Consider the following 13,186-nt stretch of genomic DNA (forward strand, 5'->3'; position numbering starts at 1 on the left):
TTCCTTCATTCCCAATACAAATACATTTTCCATGGCGAGACGATGAGGCAACCACAAGCACTTCCACTGGTTCACGAGGGAAAAATGCACAATATTACCGTTATTACAGAGCACGGAAGCGAGCGGAGCAGGAAGAAGAGTCGTTGAATAGAACTAGTGATCCTTCTACGACAGCTGATTCTTATACAATTAACGTCGCAGCTTGCGAAGTTTAACTTCTTCCGCGCGGAGGGACTCCACGCACTATTTTTTTGCTTTGTGCTTCTTCCAAAGAAATAGATGCTTTAACCCATCGATTACGGCTATTACAATTGATGGTCCAGAATAACACGTACTATCATGCGCAGTAGGGAAAAGGTTAAATAAATTTATGCAGGAAAAAACGGAGTCTAGTGCCTCTGCGGATGATGAGTAAGGGATTGTTTGGGGGCAATTCTCACCAAGGAAATGTTAAAGATTGTTAAAAAAAAAAAGACTTTTTTTAGAACAAATTATCGAATTTTAAATTTTAAATTTTATTAACCACATTTTGATTGAAACATTTTTGTCTTAGATGGGATTGTGTCCTTTCATTTTTAAAATACGAGGGGGCTAAGCCACCCCCCCCTGTACCTTCTTCCATGGTCCCCGTTTTCTACTACATAAAATTCTACTATGCGTTACTATGATATAACTATTTTTATCTGAAACATGTTCCTTAACGCGTTCACGCCGGGAAAAGAGAAAATACTGGTAGAAGAACTATTTCAATATTAGATAATATTCGGGAGGAGTTAATCTATTCTCAACAATAACAATTCACTGTAAGGAAATTTATTACGGCTTCGCTTCGCTTTATTTAAAAAGAACTGGGCACCTGGGCCGCGCAGCGGCCCCTATCCCATACATCATGACATATATACATTGTGTTTAAAAACATTTTGAAATTTTGCTACATTGTGGTGAAATTTATTACGGCTTAGAAGCAATTCAATATAAAAATTTGCATCCGTTAAAAACAATTGGTAGTTATAGATTTTTATTATTCCCGGAAAAAACTAAAAAATGAAATTTATTGTTACCAGTTTTTACTCCGGTGAGCTGACAAGATGAGAAAATCTTGCGTGACCCACTGGTGGGTCACCCCGGCGTGAACGTGTTAAAATTTTATGATGTATCTTTAATATTTTTCTTCGTTCAAACAATGCATAAAAGTATGTTCTATCATTTCAGATCAATGTACTTAGCACTCACAAATCTCGGTGCATTCAAAGCGCTATTTCAAATCTTCAAACATTTTACCCATTCAATGAAGCCGTTGAGTTTCAAGAACAAGCAAATGATGCACAAATACCCATATTTTATATGGCATCTGCTTATGATGAGGTAAGAATCTGGAAATTTAACTTCACATGGACTTCACAGTACTTCTAAAAGGAACCATCGTCGAACGATATCAGACATCATTAATTCTGTCAGCTAATTTGTTGATTGTTTGATTGAACTTATTGACATGATTCTTTGGATAAATGTAAAATAAATAAATGACATTTTCGTAATCGTTGCAATATGAGAAAGCATTAATTCTATCAACTAATTTGTTGATTGTTTGATTGAACTTATTGACTTGACTCTTTAGATTAATGTAAAATTAATAAATGACATTATATTAATTTCCTTAATCACAGCGATATCAGAAAGCATTAATTCTATCAACTAATTTGTTCATTTTTTGATTGTATTTATTGGCTTGATTCTTTAGATTAATGTAAAATAAATGAATGACGTTATATTAATTTTACTTAATAGTAATATTTTAATCTTTTGAATTTTTTGTATTATAATTTTTAAAACGATTGATAATTGATTCCATCATTCAGCATATTGATTTTTTTGATTATAGTCACTTGATATTTTGCTGTTGTTGTTAATTTACGTCGCACTACAGCTGCACAATGGGCTATTGGCGACGGTCTGGGAAACATCCCGGAGGATGATCCGAAGACATGCCATCACAATTTTGATCCTGTGCGGAGGGGATGGCACCCCCGCTTTGGTAGCCCGACGACATGCGCGCGAAGTCGAGCACCTTACGGTAGCACAGTTTAACGAGGATGCCGCACACCCTCGGTCCCTACGCAGACTGATCCAAGTGGTCCCCCACCCGCACACTGACCGCAGTCAGTGTGTCTTAACGATCAGTCCACTGCGGGACCACTTGATATTTAGATAGAGAAAAATAAATAAATAGTATTATGTGCCGAATATTTACAAAGTTTGCAGAATGCCTTGATAATTTGGGAAATGAATAAATTTCTTAGCATTTTAACGGCATATTAGCTGATTAAATTTATTAAAATTATAATTATTTCACACTTTAGCAGCAATAAAATAGTAGGAAAAAGAAGATCCAATAAAAAAAAATTCAACATAATAAAAATAAAAACGAAAAAAGTACAGACACGGAACAAAGGGGAAGGAAAGAGTTAGTTGTTATTAGCTGCCTTCTAACCTGCAAAAAGTTACTTTCTAAAAGTCGTTTTATTATTATTATTATTATTACAAAACTTATTTGTTATTATTTCAACTTCTCAAGATTTTAGGGACAGATGTTGATTGTCCCAGATTACGGAATGAGAAAAAGAAGGCTGTTGATGAAAAAATGGATAAACTTTCTGGAAAGTTTAGAGTATGTATTAATTTTTTTACTTGTTCATTGAATTTTGTCTTATATTTTTTTTCCTCGAGAAATATGAATACTACTGACATTTTTAACTTATACGATGATTTAGAAGTCTCATAGAGGTAAAATCAAGTTAAAATGGAATTTTTTAATCAGCATGTATTTTCATTTCTCTCACTTGATCTATGAGGGCATTAGTTTTCATAAACCCCAATGCTAAGGTGCATGGTTTTCGAGTTAATACTTTAAACACGTTTTTTTTTTAAAACTACATACTGATAAATTATTTTTCGTAGATTCAAATAAATAAGTAAAAACTGACAAATAATGAAACTTAGTAAAAAGTTTTAAAGAACATTTTCAACCTATTTGTTCAAAACTTACTCCCGTTGAAAATAAAGTTATAAAATTCTTTGCTGAATTTTTCTAAATTGTTTGAAAACATTTCAATCTGTTTCTTAATACTATTTTATTTTATATTATATTTTCTAACCGTCGTTAAACAGCCGACCCAATTTCTTGGGTTTACGACTACCAATGCTCAACTCCGAAGCCTTATAATTTTGAACCCAATCCAGAAGACAAAGGACAAAGAAGACAACTCCTTGATCACATATTAGGGGAAATTTGCCTTCATGGAGGACTTTTGATGAAACTAAACCGCATTTACGTGACATGGAGAGGAAAATCACGAAAACCTCCCATGGTTAGCCTGACGGCAAGGGGACTGTAACCCAAGATCCATCTACCACAGAGGATATTTTACGTCAGCACTTTGGTCCAGCCTGGTGGAATTCATATCGACCAGCCACCACTGGGATTCGAACCCGGTTCATCTCATCCGGAGGCGAACGCTCTATCCTCTACGTCCCTACGACTCTTTAATACTAGTATATTACAGTTTATAAAACTAATGCGTTAAAGATTTATTTAGGTTTGAAGCAGAATTACAAGATTCTTTGCTGAATCCAAGCAGATTATTTAACATTTCCTTCTGAATGTTATTAACTTCTCTTTATTATAATAAACAGCTAGTTGCCAAATACACTTTAAACCTCTAAAACGCTGACTTTGTAATTTTGTACCTTTGTCCACTGAGATCTCTAGAAGTTAATAACTTGGCAAGTTAAATCAAAGTTGTTAATTTAAGATAGTTTCAAAAAAATATATTCTTACGCAGGAAACTAAAATGCTACTTATTAGGCAAGTACGCATCTCAAATTCCCATCAAACGTTATAAAAGGGCATGCATGAAAACCTTGGTTAGGCTACCAATTAGCCGTCAGATCTGCCTCTAGGGTAAAATATACGTAGTTAAAGTTTCAGTTCACTTAAACTAACAAAAACTTTTCAGTTGTTCGAAGTAGTTTCCATCTTCTACAAGATAGATCCTGGATGCAAATACCAGCTGGAATAATAGAATTTTATCTCTAACTATTATTAACTAACTACTCTACTATATAATATGTTTTATTCAATTTATGAATTATAATTTTTTTATTTTAAATTAATTCTTTTGAAAATTTAAATTTTTAAAAACAAAAAAAATTATAGCTATCTAATTTCTTTTATTTTTTAATTAAAATTTAGCGGTTTAGATTATTATTTAAGATTAGATTATTTATTAATATGTGGGTTACATGTTTTTTTGTTTTTAAGAATTATTTTTTTAAAAAAATAGTTTAAATTAAAAAAAGAATAACAATTTATAAATTGAATAATGCATATTAAATAGTAATTAACAATTTTAGAAGAAAAAACTTAGAGATGAAACTCAATCGTCCATACGTTATTTATATATATTATTCAATTTAATTGCATATTTAATTCAAACTTATATTTGTTTTAATAGGAATTTTCGAGATGCTTACGTCTTTTGTTCGTATTTTCTACCATTGAGTTTTTAAATGTAAATATTGTTTGAATGCATTTCCTGTTTGATATATAATAGTTTTTGTTTCTCTTTTTCAGGAAATGTTCGAGTTTTATTCATATCATGCAGGTGATGAAATTAATAGCTGGAGGACGGCTGTTTCATTATATGACACATTATTCATCGAAGTAATTAAAGTGTTTTTTTTTTCAAACGTTTAGATCAGATATTTTATCGAATTTTTCATTAAATTTAAAATGAATGTAAGTGAATGATCAACTAGGCAAGATAATGTTTATAGAAAACGCAAGAACTAGTTTATATCTACTGTCCAGCAATCACGAGTTGAGCTCTGAGTGCATTCAATCACATCGGGAGCTCATTTCGCGAGTTTCAAACAGTATATTATACTGGATGGGATATTATACTGGCAAAACAGGGTATTATACTGCCTATTGCTTCAAAACAAGGTCATTAGAGCGTGCACAGAAAATAAAGTGTATGTATTTAGGAATATCTCTTTGCATGTACAGTGCACAAAAACATGAACGGACCACCCTGAATAACTTTTGATCTAATGATCGGATCTTCACGTTGTAGGAGCCGATCTTAATGGTTCGAGGGGGTAACGTCAAATATGCTAATCAATTAGTGCAGAAAATAATTTAAATTACGAAATCAGACAAAAAAAAACGTACTTTCTTTGAATAAACAAAGCTTTTTTCCCCAACGGATTCGGATTTCTTGCTCCAAAAATATAGGGTGTAATGATAATCTGGAAAAATATGATCCCAATAGTTAGGTCAGGAGAGTTTAGACCCCTTGACATTAATTTTATTTTTAACCCATTTTGTCACATATTGATACATTTCGAAGCAAAAGGAAATTTTTTTGCACATAATTATAAAATTTATTTATCCAACTATAATTCAATGCAAAAAATAACGTTTAGTAAATATTTATTATTTTTTTTATTATTTTATTTAGTACAAGTCGTAAAAATTTTGAATTGTTAGATATACAATATTTTGGCACCATTTTAAAAAAATGTAATTTTGCATGGCAAAATATAAAATTTGAGCGAAATCGGTTGAACAGCTCCTGAGAAATCGAATTTTGAAAAAGTCATTTTCCCCAATTTTTACCTCCTACATTTAGAGAGAACGAAAGCCAATTCCGTCGGAAAAAAAGGCATGTTAAGGCATGATAAAATAGGGTTTTCTGTCTGATTTGGTAACTTAAAATATCCGCCTGCCTTTATTAATTAGCGTATATAACGTCACTCCCTTAACAAATTAAGATGGAGTCGTATATTGTGAAGATCCGTTCGTTAAATCAAAAGTTATTCAGGTACGTTTTTTTTGTTTGCTCAGTGTAAGGTCGATTTAGTAAAAATATAGGAAGCAATATTCATTTATTTACTATGATCTATTAATTAATTTATTTTTTAAACTTGCATGGNAAAACTACATATAAATAGAAACAATAGTAATTAATTTATTTACCTTTAATCTCACTATAAAATGAATCCTTAATCACATGAATCGTGTATAAAACTCTGAATACGAAGCGTATAGTATTTGAGATACTCGCAGACGAGAATTTACAAAATAAAAATTATGGTTTAATTTTAAAATACAAAGTATTTTAACACATCAGCCGATTTTTTACTGACTTACTTCAACTTGTTTATCGTAGAATAAATTTTAAACAGAAGAGAAAATGGAGTTGAAAATAAATGAACTAATGAAAATAAATAAACAGAGCATCGCGAAGTCCAGATACATGGTTGTCAAGGAGACCACGCAATTAGAGTTCGTCCACAACATGTATATGCACATTGATAGGAAACATTAAACTGGTGCTAACGCCGCTAAGATTCATATACCGCATAAAAATAAATTGCACAAAAAAAATCGCACAAAAATAAAATCGCACAAAACCAATCGCACAAAAACAAAATCGCATAAAAAAGGACCGCACAAAAACAGGTTTCACTGTATTTTTTTCCCTCGAGAAATATGAATACTACTGACATTTTTAACTTATACGATGATTTAGAAGTCTCATAGAGGTAAAATCAAGTTAAAATGGAATTTTTTAATCGGCATGTATTTTCATTTCTCTCACTTGATCTATGAGGGCATTTGTTTTCATAAACCCCAATGCTGAGGTGCATGGTTTTCGAGTTAATACTTAAAACGTTTTTTTTTTAAAACTACATACTGATGAATTTTTTTTCGTAGATTCAAATAAATAAATAAAAACTAACAAATAATGAACTTAGTAAAAAGTTTTAAAGAACATTTTCAACCATTAAAACTATTTGTTCAAAACTTACTCCCGTTGAAAATGAAGTTATAAAATTGTTTGCTGAATTTTCTAAATCGTTTGAAAACATTTCAATCTGTTTCTTAATACTATTTTATTTTATATTATATTTTATAACCACCGTTCAACAGCCGACTCAATTTTTTGGGTTTACGACTACTAATGTTCAACTCTGTAGCCTTCTAATTTTGAACCCAATCTAGAAGACAAAGGACAAAGAAGACAACTCCTGAATCACATATTGGGGGAAATTTGCCTTCATGGAGGATTTTTCTGAGGGAACTGAACCGCATTTACGTTACATGGAGAGGAAAATCATGAAGTCTTCCCACGGTCAGCCGGACTGCAAGGGGACTGTAACCACTGAGGATATTTTACGTCAGCACTGTGGTCAGATCAGGCGCAATTCGTATCGGCCAGTCATCGCTGGGATTCGAACCCGGTTCATCTCATCGGGAGGCGAACGCTCTATCCTCTGCGTTACCACGACTCCTTAATATTGCAGTTTATAAAACTATTTTTGTAAAGATTTATTTAAGTTCGAAGCAGAAGTACAAGATTCTTTGCTGAATCTGCGCAGATTATTTAATAATATTTCCTTCTGAATATCATTAACTTCTCTTTATTATAATCAACAGCTATGCTGTCAAATACACTTTAAACCTTCTACCCTTCCTCTAAAATGCTGAGCTTGTCAATTTGTACCCTTATCCACTGAGATCTCTAGAAGTTAATAACTTGGCAAGTTAAATCAAAGTTGTTAATTTTAGTATGTTAAAAAAAAAATCTTTATCCAGGAAACTGAAAACGCATCTCAAATTCCTATTGAAGCAAAATAAACTTAATATAAAGAACATGTATAAAAATCTTGACTAGGGTAAAAATTAGCCGTCAGATATGTCCCTAGGATAACATATGACCCATTAAAATTTCAGTTCATTTACTTTTAAACTAACAAAAACTTTCCTGTTGTTGTGCATTCGTGGTGAAAAGGTCAAGCTACCAGATAAATCCGGGTTGCAAATATCAGAGATAATTGAACTTCATTTTTAATTATTACTAACTAACTGACAAAAGGGCTGGGATAGCCTGGCTAGTAGGGCACTGGGCCCATGCCCAACAGTTCGTGGGTTCAACTCCCGTCGTTCGAGGACTCCCCGTGTAGTAAATGGTGACTGATGCACGTTAAATCTGTTGAGTCACAAAGTCTTCCACATTCCAGTAACAAATCCATACCTCTGGGGGTACTGATCTAGAAGTTTCCTTGTCTTCTGGATTGGTTCAAAATTCCAAGGCAACAGAGTTGAACATTAGTAGTCGTAAACCCAAAAATTGGGTCAGCTGTTCAACGACGGATGTAAAATAAAACAAAATAATTAACTAACTAATCCACCATTTAATATGCTTTATTCAATTTATAAATTATTACTTTTTATTTTAAATTAATTCCTTTGAAGAATTAAAATTTTCAGGATCAAAAAAATTAATAGATATCTAATTTCTTTTGTTTTTTAATTAAATTATGTGGTTTAGACTATTATTTTAAGTTAGATCATTTATTAATATGTGGGTTATTATTTTTGTTTTTTTGTTTTTAAAAATTATTTTTTTTAAAAACAACAATTAATAAATTGAATAAATACATATTAAATATAATCAACCATTTTAGAAAAAAACAACTTAGAGTTGAAGCTCAATCGTCCCCGCTGAGATTTGAACCTCGAGACATTCTGGTAAAAAACGGATCGCCCAACCATTATACCACAAATACGCATCAGCTAGAAAGCTTTTCTTAGTTTAAAAGTGAATGAACTATAACTTTATTGGGCATATTTTACCCTTATTTAATATGTTTTATTCAATTTAATTGCATATTCAATTTTAACATATTTGTTTTAATAGGAATTTTCGAGAGGCTGACTTCTTATGTTCGTACTTTTTGCCATTAAACTTTTATATGTAAAGATTATTTAAATGCATTTTCTGCTTGGTATATAATAGTTTTTTTTAAATCTTTTTTAGGAAATGTTCGAGTTTTATTCATATCATGCAGGTGATGAAATTAATAGCTGGAGGATGGCGGTTTCATTATATGACACATTATTCATTGAAGTAATTAAAATGCTCTTTTTTAAACGTTCACATTATATATTTTATCGAATTTTTAAGTGAATAATCAACTAGGCAAGAAAATTTTCAGAGAAAACACAGAAACTAGCTTATAACTAGAGTCCAGCAATCACGAGTTGAGCTCTGAGTGAGGTTGCATTCAATTACATCGGGAGCTCATTTCGTGAGTTCAGTATATTATACTGATTGCGATATTATACTGGCAAAACAGGGTATTATACTGGCTGTTGCTTCAAAACAACGTCATTAGAGCGTGCACAGAAAATAAAGTGTATGTATTTAGGAATATCTCTTTGCATGTACAGTGCACAAAAACATGAACGGACCACCCTGAATAACTTTTGATCTAATGATCAGATCTTCGCGTTGTAGGAGCCAATCTTAATGTTTCGAGGGGGTAACGTCAAATATGCTAATCAATTAGTATGCAGAAAATAATTTAAATTATGAAATCAGACAAAAAAAATGTACTTTCTTTGAATAAACATAACTTTTTTCCCCAATGAATTCAGATTTCTTGCTCCAAAAATATAGGGTGTAATGACAATCTGGAAAAATATGATCCCAATAGTTTGGTCAGGAGAGTTTAGACCCCTTGATATTAATTTTATTTTTTACCTATTTTGTCAAATATTGATAAATTTTGAAGCAAAAGGAACATTTTTTGCACATAATTATAAAATTTATTTATCCAACTATAATTCCATGCAAAAAATGACGTTTAGTTAATATTTATTATTTTTTTATTCTTTTATTTAATAAAAGTCGTAAAAATTTTGAATTGTTAGGTATACAATATTTTTGCACCATTTTAAAAAATGTAATTTTGCATGGCAAAATATAAAATTCGAGCGAAATCGGTTGAATAGTTTCTGAGAAATCGAATTTTGAAAAAGTCATTTTCCCCAATTTTTACCTCCTACATTTAGAGAGAACGAAAGCCAATTCCGTCGGAAAAAAAGGCATGTTAAGGCATGATAAAATAGGGTTTTCTGTCTGATTTGGTAACTTAAAATATCCGCCTGCCTTTATTAATTAGCGTATAAAACGTCACTCCCTTAACAAATTAAGATGGAGTCGTATATTGTGAAGATCCGTTCGTTAAATCAAAAGTTATTCAGGTACGTTTTTTTTGTTTGCTCAGTGTAAGGTCGATTTAGTAAAAATATAGGAAGCAATATTCATTTATTTACTATGATCTATTAATTAATTTATTTTTTAAACTTGCATGGTGCTGTTCCTTCTGAAAATATTTCATGTAAAAATGTTTAATTATTGTTTTTTTATTTAAAGAAAAAACATAATCACATGATTCCTGAATGGGCAGATGCATACTGGTCAAAGTTGGAGGAAATTCTAGAACTAGCACACTCATGGCATACAGGCATCGCTCTACGTCTTAGAGCAGGTAGTACAACAAATAGGACTCATAACAGTTTATTATTTTTTCATCCTTATAACATGTTTTGTATAAAACAGTACAAAAAACAATTAAACTATATGGTAAACATGTTTGAGAATACTAGAATAGAAATACATTTTTAACCCTTTACGTCTCCTATTATAGGGTCTTGTCTTTGTTTTCAAAATTATAAAGACTGGTAAATCGAATATTGAATTTTTAAAAAAATTTTCACAGTAAAATTTTTTCATTACCCTATTTTATATTATCAAATTTTTATGAACGAAAGTTTTAACTAAGTCACCAATTATCCACTTACTTTAAGTACAAGCATCTTATCACATTTTTCTTAAAGGTACTTTTTACATCAATACCGATAGTTGATTTTTCACCCCTTCAACAAGTAATTAGTTTAACACGTTCACGCCGGGATGACCCATCGGTGGGTCACGCTAGATTTTCTCATCTTGGCAGCGCACCGGAGTAAAAACTGGTAAAAATAAATTTCATTTTTTGGTTTTTTTCCGGGAATAATAAAAATACATAACTACCAATTGTTTTTAACGGATGCAATTTTTATATTGAATGGCTTCTTCGCCGTGATAAATTTTCTTACAGTGAATTGTTATTGTTGAGAATAGATTAACTCCTCCCGAATATTATCTAATATTGAAATAGTTCTTCTACCAGTTTTTTCTCTTTTCCGTCCCGCTTTCTGGCGCAACACCCGGCGTGAACGTGTTAAAATAAGTTTCTCATCTATTATTCTCAGTAGCTTGTCAGAATAACAATTATATTACATATTATCGCGCAACTAGAGAATCGGACTCGAGACCGGAAAGGCAGGTGTTCGATCTTCGACTCCACTAAGATCCACCGAGTGCATGTAAAATCTCTTGTGGTCGATCGCTGAGCAGTATTATGGGTACAGGGAACTGGAGAAAATTTCCTTCCTCTTCAGATCTTTGTTAAAATTGAGGAAGTGGCCTCACGAATGAGTGGTGCTGTCATTTATCCGTAGAGTTCTGAGCTAAGACGTACTTTTTCACCCTTGCGGTGCTCTTTTGTCAAATGAAAGTCGCATCTTTTTGCTTAGTTTGCAAAAGACCAATGACTAGAGAGCTCGGTTTTTCTAAGTATCATTAGAAATGACAACAGAATTTATGCCGAAACTGCGCATTAAGACCCACAAATGATTAATTAAGTAAGCAAGGAGGAATTTTATCAGAACAATCTATCTAATTCTAAAACAATGACTACAAAGGAAGGCAGCATTGAAAACACCGCAACATGTTTCGTTCCCAGATAAAAACTGCAGGTGTTTTTAATTATCGATTTTCCAAATAATTTCTTCTGCAATCAGACAAGTTTCAATGTTTTCTATTCCGTTTTCCTCAGTAAGGATTCATAAGGGAGCGTCTCTATTCCCCCCCCCCGTACTGGCTCAAATGTTATTTTGTGACTCGTAATCTGCGGAGTGAGGGGGGATCACCAAAACTAGTTTTATTGTTTAGCGATACTTTGAAGTGCTTCGAGTAATAGCCTATACACTAATTTAGGTTTCTTCTGTCAATCAAGAAGCTTCATCAGTAATGATTCGTTAAATTTCGATAGCCTTTTTATTTTTTTCGCACCTTAATACTGATTTTTGATCTATAATTTCGTGTTCGCCAAAGCAGTTCTAAGAACGTATAGTAAGAGCAGTTATTTTAGAACACCTTATATAATAAAACATAAATAGAGTGCAGAGAAAAGCATTAGAAGGGACATTTGAGTGAGATCCGTAATTATATTGCAAATAAGTACAAGTAAACTATATTGGGCAAAATTTGTGACTTATAATATGCATACTGAGGTGAATACTAAAACTAGTTTTTTTGTTAGTTTGGGAAATTTATTGTTCGAATGATCGCCTTTAAATTCTTCTATGTTTCTCTTGTCAATCAAACAGGTTTTGATGTTTTCTGTTTCATTTTCCTCAGAATTGATTCGTTAAATTTCAATAGAGTTTTTGTTCTTTTCATACCTATTAATTTTCCATTCCTAATTTCGTATTTGCTAAAACGTGTTTTAGCAAACACGTGTTTGCTTTCGTATTTGTGTCGAAAAACGTATATTATGAGTAGTTATTGCATAACAACTAAGACATAAATTTAGAGCAAACAAAAGCATTAGAAGTAGCATTTGCCTAAGATGTGTAATTATATTGCATCTAATCGTAAGTGAACTATGCTGTGCAAAATATTGCAGCTAAAAGAGTGAGAACTACACTGGTGGACAAAATTAAGAGATGGAAGACATTTTCCCAAATATCTCAAAAAATACTAAAATATAAATAAATGAAATTCGGTATGGATATAGCTTATTCCATGATAATAAAGTATACGAAGCAAAAATGAAAGTGCCATTCACTGGCAAGACCTATTGCCTATAAATCCAATGTAGTCTGAACTTAAGGATAAAAGATGACAATAAAAGTGAGGCTTGTACAGTGTGTGTTGCCTCTAGTAGGATGTATGGTCACCCCTGGCAGACAGATAGCATGCACAACGAGTATGCATGCTGTTAATAAGGGAGGTAAGGAGGACTTGTGGAAGACCCTCCCATTCTTCCACCAGAGCAATTTTTAACTCCAGAATGGTTCTGGGGGAGGTTGGTGCATCGCAATAGCTCTTCCAAGAGCATCCCAAGCATGTTCAATAGGATTCAGGTCAGGGGATTTGGCTGGCCAATCCATTCGTTGAATATCCTCGCTTTCCAGATACTCATCAACCATGAGANCCCTTCC

At 32.3% G+C, this 13,186-nt stretch overlaps 1 protein-coding gene across 2 annotated transcripts in view; it reads left to right on the forward strand.

The window, feature by feature from the left end:
- Window positions 1-13,186, forward strand: part of LOC107451959 (testicular acid phosphatase homolog) — a 539,537-nt gene that overhangs the window by 518,606 nt on the left and 7,745 nt on the right. The window contains exons 4-7 of one of the 2 annotated variants that reach the window (XM_071182019.1): window positions 1,213-1,365; window positions 2,576-2,668; window positions 4,634-4,723; window positions 10,290-10,404. In XM_071182019.1, the coding sequence (XP_071038120.1) occupies window positions 1,213-1,365; window positions 2,576-2,668; window positions 4,634-4,723; window positions 10,290-10,404 (451 nt within the window). Of the gene's footprint in view, window positions 1-1,212; window positions 1,366-2,575; window positions 2,669-4,633; window positions 4,724-8,888; window positions 8,979-10,289; window positions 10,405-13,186 lie in introns of both variants that reach the window. The other variant, XM_071182020.1, reaches the window with a different exon arrangement.

This window comes from Parasteatoda tepidariorum, chromosome 6 (genome assembly GCF_043381705.1).
Source record: "Parasteatoda tepidariorum isolate YZ-2023 chromosome 6, CAS_Ptep_4.0, whole genome shotgun sequence".
Taxonomy (NCBI): domain Eukaryota; kingdom Metazoa; phylum Arthropoda; class Arachnida; order Araneae; family Theridiidae; genus Parasteatoda; species Parasteatoda tepidariorum.